This window comes from Esox lucius, chromosome 2 (genome assembly GCF_011004845.1).
Source record: "Esox lucius isolate fEsoLuc1 chromosome 2, fEsoLuc1.pri, whole genome shotgun sequence".
Taxonomy (NCBI): Eukaryota; Metazoa; Chordata; class Actinopteri; order Esociformes; family Esocidae; genus Esox; species Esox lucius.
In genome coordinates this window covers 11,737,556-11,753,159 of record NC_047570.1, presented here as the reverse complement: position 1 = coordinate 11,753,159, position 15,604 = coordinate 11,737,556, and the positions used below count along the sequence as shown (strand labels likewise).

The 15,604-nt window shown below is 42.1% G+C and overlaps 1 protein-coding gene across 1 annotated transcript in view; it reads left to right on the top strand.

Moving 5' to 3' along the window:
* Positions 1 to 15,604, top strand: part of cdh16 (cadherin 16, KSP-cadherin) — a 37,332-nt gene that overhangs the window by 6,299 nt on the left and 15,429 nt on the right. Inside the window, exons 5-11 of the mRNA XM_010863946.5 lie at positions 1,985 to 2,114; positions 2,896 to 3,054; positions 4,261 to 4,457; positions 11,292 to 11,417; positions 12,548 to 12,698; positions 14,341 to 14,553; positions 15,088 to 15,164. Coding sequence (XP_010862248.3) covers positions 1,985 to 2,114; positions 2,896 to 3,054; positions 4,261 to 4,457; positions 11,292 to 11,417; positions 12,548 to 12,698; positions 14,341 to 14,553; positions 15,088 to 15,164 — 1,053 coding nt within the window. The remainder of the gene's footprint in view (positions 1 to 1,984; positions 2,115 to 2,895; positions 3,055 to 4,260; positions 4,458 to 11,291; positions 11,418 to 12,547; positions 12,699 to 14,340; positions 14,554 to 15,087; positions 15,165 to 15,604) is intronic.

Here is a 15,604-nt window from a genome sequence, read left to right as displayed (position 1 = left end):
GACAGCATGCAGTCTTAGTTGTCTATGAGGCCACAAATTCTTGCAAGGTGGTATAGCTGGCCATTTTTTATGGCAAAATGCCTCCAGGTCATGCAAAGTCTTTGGTCATCTTGCATGAACCGCATGTTTGTGATCTCCCCAGAGTGGCTCGATGATATTAAGTTCAGGAGACTGTGATGGTCACTCCAGAACCTTCACCTTTTTCTTCTGTAACCACTGGAGGGTCAATTTAGCCTTGTGCTTAGAGTCATTGTAATGCTGGACAGTCCAAGAGTGTCCCATGTGCAGCTTTCATGCGGAAGAATGCAAATTGTCTGCCAGTATTTTCTGATTAATCTGTGAGCCACAACCATGCTTTACAGTGGGGATGGTATTCTGTTCACTATAGGCCATGTTGACCCCTCTCCAAAAACAGTGCTTATGGTTGTGTCCATAAAGATTTATTTTGGTCTGGTCACTCCAAATTACAGTGTGCTAGAATCTGTGAGGTGTGTCAAGGTGTTGTCTGGCATATTGTAACCAGGCTTTTTTGTAGCCTTGGCGCTGTAAAGGTTTCTTTCTGGCAATTCAACCATGCAGCTCATATTTGTTCAAGTATCATCGTATTGTGCTCCTTGAAACAACCCCACCATCTTTTTCCAGAGCAGCCTGTATTTCTCCTGTGGTTACCTTTGGGTTTTTCTTTGTATCCCGAACAATTCTTCTGGCAGTTTTGGCTGAAATCTTTCTTGGTCTACCTGACCTTGACTTGGTATCAAGAGATCCCCACATTTTCCATTTCTTAATAAGTGATTGAACAGTACTGACTGGCCTTTGCAAGGCTTTGGATATCTTTTTATATTCTTCTCCATCTTTATAATGTTCCATTGCCTTGTTAGGCAGGTCTTTTGACAGTTCTTTTCTGCTCCCCATGGCTCAGTATCTAGCCTGCTCAGTGCATCCACATGAGAGCTAACAAACTCATTGACTGTTTATTTACCAACACTAATTGCAATTCAAAAAGCCAATGGTGTGGGAAATTCACCTTTTATTGCCATTTTTACCTCTGTGTGTCTGTAACAAGGCCAAACATTCAAGAGTATGTAAATGTTTGATCAGGGCCATTTGGGTGATTTCTGTTATCATTATGATTTATAAAGGAGCCAAACAACTATGTGATAATAAATGGCTTCATATGATCACTATCCTTAAATAAAACAATGGTTTTTTGCATGATCAGTCATATTTTCAAAATCAATGCTAACATTTCCAAATTTCTGCCAGGGTATGCAGACTTATGAGCACAATTGTATATATAATCCCTGGATTAGCCTCAGGCGGTAGCCTTTCCCTGGATTCTGCATGGCAGATGGTTGCGAGGAGTGACAATTTGAGAGTTTGAATCCAGGGCAGGTGGGAAAGATCTTTCAGGAAGTGAGCTGGCAGCTGGAGGATTGCTCATATTAATCCTAAATGCTATTGGCCAATGTGCTGCCCTTGACCAAGGGACATTGTGTGCAATAATTGACAAATAATGTGATCTTAATTCTAACATATTCTGTCAAACAACAAATTAGATATCCTTAGTTAATTAGAATCAAATGTGATTTGGGCTACCATATGTGTCTTAACTTACATTCACCCTTCACACTTACATCTACATTTACTAGAAGCACTGTGATTGTTTTTTTATGGCCTCAGCTGTAATTGACACTTAACAAAGTGATTACCACAGGAAGTCAAAAAATATGCAAGAAAAGTATTCCCAATCTGTACAGCCTCTGTACAGCAATGGAAAACAGACCTAAATGTTGGTCATTTGAGCAGCTTTCTGAATGAAAGATTGCTAGCACACCCATGTTTCATTTTTCTGTATATTGAATATAATGTTAACATTGTAGTTTGGTGGAGATTGGTGAGAAATTGGTGGAATTGTCTTCAGCATTGAATACATCTTTGGCTTGTTATAATAATTGTTTGAAACGGTGTGTGATTTCTTTTTCAGGTATCCTTGATAGCGGCCTTGCAGTCTCAGAGCTTCATGGTGGAAATATGCGTGATTGACAAGAATGACAATGTGCCTGTATTTATTGAGGAGAGCATGAGAGGCAGTGTGCAGCTAGGACTCCTGAAAGGTTTGTGGTAAAACATAGAACCCAAATACTGTTCAGAAGAACACAGCCTACTGGAGTTCATAGACTAGTGTGTCGGCTAAACTACTACAATGTGAAAGGAATTTGTGTTCATTTTATTTTTTTCCACACATACTGATGTGTGATGTTGGTATTGTCTAAATCTCAATTATTAATAAATAAATCGAATTACCCACAGGACTTTTCAAGGACATAATATAGAATTAAATGCAGAGTATATGTATTTGGTCTTATTTTTTGATTGAAATAAGTACTACTGTAGTCTGACCTTGGTATTGTTGGTAGTTCTTTGGGTTTTTGCATCAGAAGTGACTCAAGCACAACAATGTATGTCCCTGACGGGACTCACGGTTAAGTGGATAAACGGAGAGACTGTGTACGTGAGTGAGCATCACGCCATCAGATTATGGGTTACCATTTATGAAATTGTGACGTGACCTCTGGACATGATGGGGCAGACTTCATGTTGAGAGGTTGTCTACATAGAATCAAGGATCCCTCTATTGACAGGAACATGAGTAGATCAGAATGCCTTAAACAGTGCATTTTATATAGTATATAGTTATGTAAAGCAAAGATTAGAATTCATTCGGAAGGTTAACTTCAAAATTGTGTCGTAGGAATACTGGCATTTAAATTACGTAAAGATCTTTCACTACAAGAAACAGCCATGTCAACATTGCTTATCCAGTCATATTCCAGTCAAATCACAGTTTGAATGGACACAGTTGTACAGACGCTTGCATATGTTTCCGTTGGGCAGGGATCTCATTCATGCAGGTCGGGGCATCTGACCGTGACGATCGTAACACGGCCCACGCTGACCTGCGCTTCAGCCTGATGGACCAGACTCCAAGGATCCCCTCTAGCCACATGTTCTTCATAGACTCTGTGACCGGAGAAGTGTCCCTCACAGAAGACGGTGAGTCACAGGGCTCTCACTCAATTGCACTGGTGTATATTACATGGTATTGTCTCACTTTTCGAGATGGTGGAAGAACGTGAAGTCGCCAAGCAGCGCAATGTCCTTTACATTAGCACACTCCTCACACACACATGCACCAGTGAAATAGTACTAGGAAAAATTCCCAGTGCGGGATGAGCTGATGCTATTTCTGGAGTTGGGGTTCCCCTGATGCCCCTGGGCTACAGCTTCACAGAAACTACGTAACATTTATGCCCACATTTTCAGCCGACCCCATTGGCTGACTTTATAGGTCCAGTTAACCGTGAAATTGGCTAATTATGTCTTGATAATCAAGGACTCTGATTGCCTCGTTAGTGGGTTATTAATCTAGAAGCAAAAATGCAGGAGAGCCTTAATTGGCACCAGGTACTGGTGTAAAATAAATAACCATGTCAGAGACTACATAGTGCATCTGCTTAGAAGTACATCTATCACTTGGAAGTATTTGTTGTGTGTCAGTATCACTGTGGCATCAGTCGCCAGTTGTGCTAAAACCTAAAAATACATTTTATAAGCCATCAAGGCAAGTATGACAAAGGGTGCATTTATTTCACTTTTGGTTGGTTGGAAATGTAAATAAAACATTAATGGAGCCCCCACTTGTATTTTTGCCACACTGCTATAAAAGTTCTCTACAAATTTGAAATTAAAGTACATGTTTTTTTTCGTACATACTAGTTGCATCTATACTTGAGTGTTGCAAGGATAACAATGTTTTGGCACGTTTTTCCACTTGCTGTCTGTGAGCAGTGTTAATGCGCCTCTAGGGTGTGTTGAATCGTAGCACTCCACCGTTAAATTGAAGTGACCCATCATGGCCGCCAAGCAAGGATTTACATACATTTCAGAAAGTGGGTTCCTGGGCAGTGGACTAGCAAACACATTCAGCTTGACACATATTGTGCTGCCACAATCATTCAACAGCCCACTTTCTTCCCGTTTATTTCATCCTGCCCCTCGGCACAGACTGATTGATAACCACTGGTGATTCTTCTGTTCAACTGCTATATATAGCTTGTACAGTGCACACTTATTATTGTGATTCTAATTAAAGGATATGCTGTCGATGACCACAGACTGTTCAAATGTTTGTACATTTGCTTGTATTTCTGATTGTATTGTACTGATGAATACATTACTGTATGTGTGTGTTTCTCCCAGGAGCTTCCACCCTGGACCCAGAGATGTGTGGTCGCTACAAGCTATTAGTAATGGTGAAGGACATGGGTGGTAAACCCAACGCTTTCTTCTCCACTGGCCTCGTCACAGTGGAGGTGACAGGAAACACCTGGGCCTCTCCGGACCCTGTTCGTCTCCAGGAGAATCTCCCTGGTCCCTACCCCATCCCCATCTCACAGGTGACACACAGAAATGATTTCAGGGTTTATACAGTGGGGAGAACAAGTATTTGATACACTGCCGATTTTGCAGGTTTTCCTACTTACAAAGCATGTAGAGGTCTGTAATTTTTATCATAGGTACACTTCAACTGTGAGAGATGGAATCTAAAACAGAAATCCAGAAAATCACATTGTATACATTTTTTTATAATTTAATTTGCATTTTATTGCATGACATAAATATTTGATCACCTACCAACCAGTAGGAATTCCGACTCTCACAGACCTGTTAGTTTTTCTTTAAGAAGCTCTCCTGTTCTCCACTCATTACCTGTATTAACTGCACCTGTTTGAACTCGTTACCTGTATAAAAGACACCTGTCCACACACTCAATCAAACAACCTCTCCACAATGGCCAAGACCAGAGAGCTGTGTAAGGACATCAGGGATAAAATTGTAGACCTGGACAAGGCTGGGATGAGCTACAGGACAATAGGCAAGCAGCTTGGTGAGAAGGTAACGACTGTTGGTGCAATTATTAGAAAATGGAAGAAGTTCAAGATGACGGTCAATCTCCCTCGGTCTGGGGCTCTATGCAAGATCTCACCTCATGGGGCATCAATGATCATGAGGAAGGTGAGGGATCAGCCCAGAACTACATGGCAGGACCTGGTCAATGACCTGAAGAGAGCTGGGACCACAGTCTCAAAGAAAACCATTAGTAAAGTTCCCCCTGCTCAAGCCAGCGCATGTCCAGACCCATCTGAAGTTTGTCAATGACCATCTGGATGATCCAGAGGAGGAATGGGAGAAGGTCATGTGGTCTGATGAGACAAAAATTGAGCTTTTTGGTCTAAACTCCACTCACCGTGTTTGGAAGAAGAAGAAGGATGAGTATAACCCCAAGAACACCATCCCAACCATGAAGCATGGAGGTGGAAACATCATTCTTTGGGGATGCTTTTCTGCAAAGGGGACAGGACGACTGCACTGTATTGAGGAGAGGATGGATGGTGCCATGTAACGCAAGATCTTGGCCAACAACCTCCTTCCCTCAGTAAGAGCATTGACGATGGGTCGTGGCTGTGTCTTCCAGCATGACAAAGACCAGAAACACACTGCCAGGGCAACTAAGGAGTGTAATTGCTCCGTAAGAAGCATCTGAAGGTCCTGGAGTGGCCTAGCCAGTCTCCAGACCTGAACCCAATAGAAAATCTTTGGAGGGAGCTGAAAGTCCGTATTGTCCAGCGACAGCCTCGAAACCTGAAGGATCTGGAGAAGGTCTGTATGGAGGAGTGGGCCAAAATCCGTGCTGCAGTGTGTGCAAACTTGGTCAACAACTACAGGAAACGTATGATCTCTGTAATTGCAAAAAAAAAGGTTTGTGTATCAAATATTAAGTTCTGCTTTTCTGATGTATCAAATACTTTTGTCATGCAATAAAATGCAAATTCATTATCATACAATGTGATTTTCTTGATTTTTTTTTTTAGATTCTGTCACTCACAGTTGAAGAGTGCCTATGATAAAAATTACAGATTTCTACATGCTTTGTAAGTGGGAAAACCGTCAAAATTGGCAGTGTATCAAATACTTGTTCTCCCCACTGTCCCTAGATATCAATATATACTTCCTAGAGATATGTATTCCATATATTAGTAAATATAATACAATACATACTTAGGCAAACAGGCCTCTAGTCTAGAATAATGGTCAGATATCTGTCAGATAATTATGTTTTCATTATAAAATTGCATAATAAGGAATGGGTGAAGCTACACAAGGCTGCTCCACAAGCTTTCTTAAGACCAATGTGTGCATTACTAATCTTGTTTAAATATACCTACTTCCGCAAAATTCCTCTTCTTGACCCACTGTTACCTTGTTTGTGTGTTTTCATGGTTTTAAACTTTTAGTTATGATGAAAAATTTTTCAAACTCTGTGTTTCCTCATCAATACCTGGTGTCCTTTACTGGCTGGCCTTTACCTTAATGTTCAACAGCAATAATACTAGCCACAGCGCAGTGCTTGTTTGCATCAGCATTGAGACTTAAGCTGTGTAAACTACAAATAGGAAAATAATACAATCTCTTTTATCAGACTTTGCTAATTTTTATAATAATATGAATTAGTTTTTTTTTCTAAATTGAGGGCATTACAACAATGCCACCTGTTTGTTTCAGAGTGCTATGTGCGGTGGTTCAGTGCTCCACAGTAACCCTCCTCCCTTCCTCCTCTCACTCACACCAGCTTCATCCACCCACTGAAAACGTGTGGACTCAAAATGTGGGCGGATGTAATCTTTTTCACATTTTCAATGCCAATTTCCCAACCTAAATCTCCTATAAATCCTCCAAAAACCTTTGCTGGAACATACACCCAAAAGGGAATCCTCAGATTCATGTGTATGTGTGTGTGACTGAGAGAGAGAAAGAGAGGGAGAGAGAGAAAGATATACAGTGAATATGTAGCAAAAGTGGTGTCAAGAATCTGGTCAGGAATGGGGTCAGTGAGGTGGTCAGAAGGTTTGTCATTGTGGTTGCCAGGATGGTGGTCAGAAAGTGTTCAGGAAGTGATCAGGTGGTTGACAGGAAGGTAGTCAGGGAAGTAGTCAAGGAGATGGTCAGGGAGATGGTTATGGAGGTTGTCAGGGAGGTAGTCAAGGAGGTGATCAGGAAGGTGGTCAGGGAGGTTGTCAGAGTGGTTGTCACATTGATGATCAGGGTGGTGGTCAGGGAGGTGGTCAGGGTGATGATCTTGGAGGTGGTCAGGGTGATGATCTGGGAGGTGGTCAGGGGGATGATCAAAGTGATGATCTGGGAGGTGGTCAGGGTGATGATCTGGGAGGTGGTCAGGGTGATGATCAGGGAGGTGGTCAGGGTGATGATCAGAGTGATGATCAGGGAGGTGGTCAGGGTGATGATCTGAGAGGTGGTCAGGGTGAAGATCAGAGAGATGATCTGGGAGGTGGTCAGGGGGATGATCAGAGTGATGATCTGGGAGATGATCAGGGAGGTGGTCAGGTTGATGATCTGAGAGGTGGTCAGGGTGATGATCTGAGAGGTGGTCAGGGGGATGATCAGAGTGATGATCTGGGAGATGATCAGGGAGGTGGTCAGGTTGATGATCTGAGAGGTGGTCAGGGTGATGATCTGAGAGGTGGTCAGGGTGAAGATCAGAGAGATGATCTGGGAGGTGGTCAGGGGGATGATCAGAGTGATGATCTGGGAAGTGGTCAGGGTGATGATCAGGGTGATGATCTGGGAGGTGGTCAGGGGGATGATCAAGGTGATGGTCTGGGAGGTGGTCAGGGGGATGATCAGAGTGATGATCTGGTCAGGGTGAAGATCAGAGAGATGATCAGGGATGTGGTCAGGGAGCTGGTCTTTTGTGAAATGTTATTTCTGATAAGAATTCAAATGAAAACCTTAGTACCCCACTGCTTTCCAGTGAATTGATCATTTGAAAAATAAAATTTTAAGATTTACTAATTTGTGAAGTTGTCATAACCTTGTTTATTGTTAAACCTTGAAACACTGAGTGTCAGTTTCACAGACACAGATGACGCCTAGTCTAGAATTAAAAAATCAGCTCACTGGAGTTTTCAGGCTTAGACTAGGTTTAATCTGTCTGTGAAACCGAGTTTTTAAGTGTCCTTGTTTAAACTTTTTAAACTCGTCAGTTTAAACATTTTAGCTGAATTACAGCAACAGCTCATTCAAACTAATTTCCTCCTCCAAGTTTTACTTTCACTTTTGGTCAACCAGCTTAAAGGGATTGTTCATCCAAAATTCATATTTTTCTCAAAGTTCACTCACTTATTCCAGAAGGCACATAGAGTCATTTTATCAAACAATCCATTATTCAGCTCTGTCCCAGTCTGTAATTAGCATTATTAGCATCGTCCAAATTCATGATGAATGGAAACAGTTCGTACCGCTATCGCAAAGCTGCATTGCAGCAGAAAACTACTCCAAAACTGCATTAATTAATCTGTCGCGGTAGCATACATTTTTTAAAACTGTACATTGACGAAACAGCCGGCGTAATTGGGTGAATTCAAACTGGCATTAGCGAACTATTTCCTATAGCCACCATACACAGCTTCTGTTCTTCGGTAGTGATGTCATTGAGGTGTGCGTGAACTTTAACCTCAACAAGCTATGTGAAGATAAGTTGCTTCGCCTAGAATTATTTAAATCGCCGCTAGTTTACACTTATGTATATTATTGCTATATTTTTGCTTGACATATTTTGTTATTCTTACTACGTAGATGTTGTGTGCCATGTCATGAGACTTTCATTGTGCAGGATGACGCTGAGTTATTCGGTGCATTTCATAAATACATTTTGAACTTCTGGATTTCCTTTGTTTGGATCGACTTCTGCCTGATCACATCTTGGCCACATTGTTTGCTTGTTCTCTGGATTTTTGGTTTGAAATTAAATTCTACCTGCTGTGCAATTGGGACAATATCTCTGCTTCTGAGTCATATTGGGGGAGAGTCAATGGAGCAACTTCGCCAATGAGACATACAGTTTTTGCAAGAAACATTTTAATACAGAGGATCGTGACCCATGTTCACTTAGAAGAGGACTAAAGGCGATTGCAATTCCATCAAGTTACCCAGTTCAAACTGTAGAGACTAGACAGATTTTAAGTAATATTTCAGATTGCTATGGTATAATACACAAAGTACACATTGCCTCCAGATATTCTGGGCAAGGGTTGGGGATTATTGTGTTCATCATTCTAATAATGCTAATTACTGACTGAGACAGAGATGAATAATGGATTGTTTTAAAAAACGACTCTATATGCCTGATGGACAAACTCGAGGTAAGGGGACTGTCACCGAAATATGATTTTTGGTCGGACTATCCATTTAAGCTATAAAAACTATATTTTTTGTATGTTGTTATAATATTTTCATATATATATATATATATATATATATATATATATATATATATATATATTAAATAAATAATAAACCTGAAAAGGAGCGAGACAAGCCTAGCTCAGCCTCCCCGCAATTAAAATTATCATTACCATAACTGTATTCAAACCTGGGTCTCCCACATGAGAGGCAGTGTCTTTAAACACTTCACCACCATGCAATACATTTGATCTGTCGCTAGACACCATTAAGCATTGTGTTAAACTGACAAATGTTTCTTATTAAGTTAACCTCCACCATGAATAGCATCTATGAACTGTGTGGCTTTTGCCGCAAGGCGTTTTAACAGCTTATTAGCCAGTAATTGCCTTACTAGTATCTATTAACTTACTATTTATAGTAGTCATAAGAACTGGGCAATTGCTAGTGAGACTGAAGATGAGCTGTGCACTGCCGAAGCTATTTCATTAGTTTTTCTATCATTCGTGAATGATATTGATACAACAACTTTCAATTCTGTTAGCATGCGGTTTTGTATGTCCCAAAATAATTTCTGCTGTGTGAATATTGTGAAACTATATAATTCCACTGTTACTGTACATATATTATAGACATTGTCTTATATTACAATGCAAAATTCAACCCCTAAATCCTATATTTTAAATTGTTCCATAAAAGAGAAAATTGGTTGTCACATTCTTTCTTTATTTGCCATTCAGTACAATGCATTTTGACAGTGTGCCAAAATCACATTCTGATTTATGCAATTGCACTTCAGGGGGAAATGTCACAAGCCCCAAATCCATATTTTTGTGGTCGTGAACTGCATTATTCAAAAACGGATTTATTCAGAATTGGATTCTGATGTAACAATTTCATTAAATCCAATTCAAAATGCAGCACATCAGGAGAGTCGATGCACACCTAGCCAGGCCATTGTGTTCCTTATCATTCTGCTAGCTCAAATAGGAAGCATTTGCCAGTACTTACATGCATGACGGAGAGCACATTCTCAGGTCAACAACCACAACCGAGCTTACAGGGACCCACCTTGCTATGGCACGACAAGGCAAGCCAACCCTGTCTGACATCCTGTCCATCCACCCTGGACTGTGTTAAGCCAATATGCCCTGCTCTCTGCAGGATCCCCCGGCACAACCAGGATATGCACTCTTGGCCACTATAATGCAGCTGTACCACAAGGCAGTGAATTTACAGCTGCGCTATTTGGAGCCTCATTTAAGAGTATTTCCTCAAATGCTTTAAACATACTGCATTTACATTTTGCATTACAGTCAACGGCAAGATGTCAACTTCAATCACAGAAGGAGCAAAAATAAGGCCTTGTTTAAAAATGGGTAAACATTCTCTTTCAGCCCAGTGCTGAAAGTAAAACATTAAATCAGCCATGTTTTTGTGTACTTATCCATTTTTAAAAGCACAAAGTCATTAATCAGGTTGTTATATGCTACATCTTTTCAAAGCAGTGAGGCCGAAAAACACCATAACACTGGGAGTTAGGGCGTCGTGAGAAGAGGGAATTGTGTATACACAGTCTCAGTGCTTAGGGAGCCATCTCCAAAACAATGGAGTGGAGCGTGACAGTATGTTGAGGAGAGGCACATGCCCCTAGTGTCTCTCCCGGGGACCTCTCCTTCTTGGGTGCTGTTTCAAAGAGCTTCCAGGGCACATCACGCTGTCTGGGCCCGGCGTTTTAAGTCAGTTCATCCTGTGGAAAATCCCCCCCCCACCAATCCTACATGTATGAGATTTTGTTTTGGCTGAGGTCTCTGTTCCTCATCACATTACGTCAGGGTTTCCCTCTCCAGTAACCTCATGCATCCTCATGGCTCTCACTTCAAAGACATGTGATGAGATGTTGGCCAATTGACTGTTCTCATGTTTTTTAGCTGTTTTGTCCCTTCCATGCATCTCTTTACTGAGTCTAGGTGAAGTGGAGTGGGGGACTGGTGGAGTACAGCCTGGAGGGGGAATTCCCAGAGATGTTGTTCACTGTCAGCCGAGACGGAGTCATCTCTCTCAACGCCCCCCTGGATAGAGAAACACAAGACCAGGTGAGCAAGGAGACTGTTTTCCATTCTAATATTTTTATTTCTTGCATTTAAATAAATTTCTGTGTACTATATTTACGGCATAGTTTGTCAGTTATTGTTATTGTGTTCTATAAAAGCACAATAATGTCATGTGATGTTCTGTATGACATTCAGCTTAACCAAGCGGGAAAATCAGCTTAAAAAAAAGGTTAGGAAAATGAGTAAATTACATGACATTTTGCTCATCTACAGTCAGCCAAAACGGTAAGCTTCAAAGCTGCATGAGATTAGATAACAAAGTACAATGAACAATGTACATTACCTTTTAGCATAGAGGCCTCACTCTGGTTGACTTCGGGGTTATTCCTCAGAGAAGCAGGTTACGGGTCTGACCACAGACCATGCTGCTCACTGGGCTGACAAGCTAGAGAAAACCTGTCCTTATATTGGATGTTTTGTGGATTGAGAACCTGTTCTGTCTGAACTATACATATAGTGCATTCAGTACCGAGTCAGATACACTCTCATTTACATTTCAGTAAACACAAGAGTGAAAGTAGACATTTTCATAGAAATGGTTGTGGGTATCAAACCCACAACCTCGGCATTGCAGGCATTACCACCTGAGCTACAAGTGGCCATGCCCCTCTCCCCTTTCTCCTATCCTGCCTCTAATATCTGACAGTGACAGTCAGCTACTATGATGATGTCTTGTTCCAGCATGCATCCTCCCAGCAAGAGTTAGAGTCTATCGATCCCCCACTTCACAAACAACACAAGAGTGGCGGTCCGTGACTCCAGATTGAAACGGCTCCACACCCACAGACACCGTTGTCATGTGACTGACTGGTGTAATGTTGGTAGGAGGGAAGGGCGACGTATACATGTGTATTGGTGGTGGTGACAGCGGACTCACGTGACCGTTATCATGATTTGTTTCTGGTTGTGTCCAAGGCTCTGTACCTGCAAGGCAGCCCAGCACTGTGGTCTGAGTACAGAGCAGACTAGATCTATTCAGGTTGAGAGCTGTCTCTCCGTGTTTTTCTCATTTGAGAGTGTCTGGGTTCTTACCGTACTGTGTGTCCAGATAGGGATGTTTGATCTGGACATTGGTGAAAGTGTAGACCCATTGTGGTTCCGGCCCTTTTCAGTTCCAGATCAGCATCGTAGTGGAGCGTCCGGATGGCAGGGAGATTGCCAAGCCAGTGGAGCTGCGGGTGATGGTGGGCGATGCCAACGACAACAGACCTACGTTCCCTACCACACAGTACCACACCGTAGTCAAGGAGTTGGCCCCATGGGGTGAGACTCTGGGACACACTACAGAACACTCTGGAATACATACTGCAGAACACTCTCTGGAACACACTGCAGAACACTCTGGAATACACACTACAGAGCACTCTCTGGAACACACACTACAGAGCACTTTCTGGAATACACACTGCAGAACACTCTCCGGAATACACACTGCAGAACACTCTCTGGAACACAATACAAAACACTCTGGAATACACACTGCAGAACACTCTCTCGAACACAAAACAGAACACTCTGGAATACACACTGCAGAACCATTTCTGGAACACAATACAGAGCACTCTCTGGAACACACTACAGAACACGTTCTGGAACACACACTACAGATCACGCTCTGGAACACACTACAGAGCACGCTCTGGAACACACTACAGAACACTGGAACACATTACAGATCACTCTCTTCAACACACTACAGAGCACTCTCTGGAACACACACTACAGAGCACTTTCTGGAATACACACTGCAGAGCACTCTCTGGAACACACTACAGAACACTCTCTGGAACACACAACAGAACATGATCTGGAACACAATACAGAGCACTCTCTGGAACACACACTAGAGTACTCTCTGGAACACACTACAGAACACTCTGGAACACATTACAGAACACGCTCTGGAACACACTACAGAGCACGCTCTGGAACACACTACAGAACACTGGAACACATTACAGATCACTCTCTTCAACACACTACAGAGCACTCTCTGGAACACACACTACAGAGCACTTTCTGGAATACACACTGCAGAGCACTCTCTGGAACACACTACAGAACACTCTCTGGAACACACAACAGAACATGATCTGGAACACAATACAGAGCACTCTCTGGAACACACACTAGAGTACTCTCTGGAACACACTACAGAGCACTCTCTGGAACACACTACAGAACACTCTGGAACACATTACAGATCACCCTCTTCAACACACTACAGAGCACTCTCTGGAACACACACTACAGAGCACTTTCTGGAATACACACTGCAGAACACTCTCTGGAACACACAACAGAACATGATCTGGAACACAATACAGAGCACTCTCTGGAACACACACTAGAGTACTCTCTGGAACACACTACAGAACACTCTGGAACACATTACAGAACACGCTCTGGAACACACTACAGAGCACTCTCTGGAACACACTACAGAACACTCTGGAACACATTACAGATCACCCTCTTCAACACACTACAGAACACTCTCTGGAACACATAATACAGAACACTCTCTGGAATACACTACAGAACACTCTCTGGAATACACTACAGAACACTCTCTGGAACACACACTACAGAACACTCTCTGGAAACACAATACGGAACACTATGGAACACACTACAGAACACTCTCTGGAAACACAATACGGAACACTATGGAACACACTACAGAACACTCTCTGGAAACACAATATGGAACACTCTATGGAACACACTACAGAACACCTTCTGAAGCATGCAACATAACTATTGCCTTTTGTTTAAGCTTACAGCATGTATTGAACTATAAAACTCAGAAACAATGGACAAACAAAGAGGTATGCTCAAAATAGGATTTCACACAAGGGTTAAAAAATACAGATTTTTCGCCCGCACACTCATCTTTTCCCAGGAACGGAGATCCTCACAGTTCAGGCAGCCGATAATGACGATCCCAAAACAGATAACGTGAGGATCTTCTACCGGTTGGTTGGACAGATCCCAGAGAGCCCTCGAGCATTGTTCCGGGTTGACCGTGACTCTGGGGTCATCACGGTGCAGGCAGACACCCTTGAGGGGGCCGCCCCGCAGTACACACTGACCATCACAGCTGAGGACGCTAAAGGTGACCAACAGCACTGCATGGCAATGTGGTTCTGTGGTGTTAGGGAGAGGGGTGAGGGTTTACCTCCGCAAAGATCATTTATATGTAGTATAAAGTCACAGTTATGCAGATATACTGTGTAGTGTTGTGAGAAGTAGACACAGGAGTGCAGTGGAATCGTACATTCTTTTTAGACCAGCACATGCAGGCTAACATTGGAGGTTTTCCCATCTGCTTAGAGTATTGTTCAAATATGATGCAACAATGACTGATAATAATGACTAACACTGAGGGCATCAGAATGGTGACAATGACTAAGACTGAGGAAATCAAAAGGAGGCTAATGACTAAGACTGAGGGCATCAGAATGATGACAATGGTTAAGACCAAGGAAATCAAAAGGAGGCTAATGACTAAGATGCGTTGCATTAGAATCACTCGTGATCTTCATTAACACTGAGGGCATCAGAATAATGTAACTGATCATAATGACTAGCATATGAAATGTTTCTGTATTTTTGACTCTCTTTCTCTCTCTGCGGATTTCATTTGAAGGCTTGAACAGCTCCTGTACTGTGGTTGTGACGGTGCAGGACGAGAACAACAACCCACCTGTCTTCACTCAACATGAGGTAACTTTACACAAGCTGAAGTAGGAATGGACGACCTGGGGGATTTTGGGTTTGGGGGATAGAATTGTTATTTAGAGCACACATGGCAATATTGCATATCTATTTGCCATTATCTTTAATTTCTTTCTTCTCTTGGATTGCTGCTGTGTGAACTCTCTCTCCAGGTCGCTGATTTGATTTCCCAAAGGGGAGCAAGAGACAAGGCTTTGGGCAGGATCCAAGCTTTAATCTCAGGCTTATAGAGATGCAACCATATTATTTGAGTTTTTATTATTACTTTGCTCTAAATGGACAGTGTACACACTGAGATAATCTGAGTAAGCCTCATACAGTGGCCAGTGAGGACTATTTAATTTGTAGAATAAGCCAATCTGTGGTGTCGCCATAAAACAACTCTGAATGATACCTCTCACACTGATGTCACATCTTCATAAAAATAA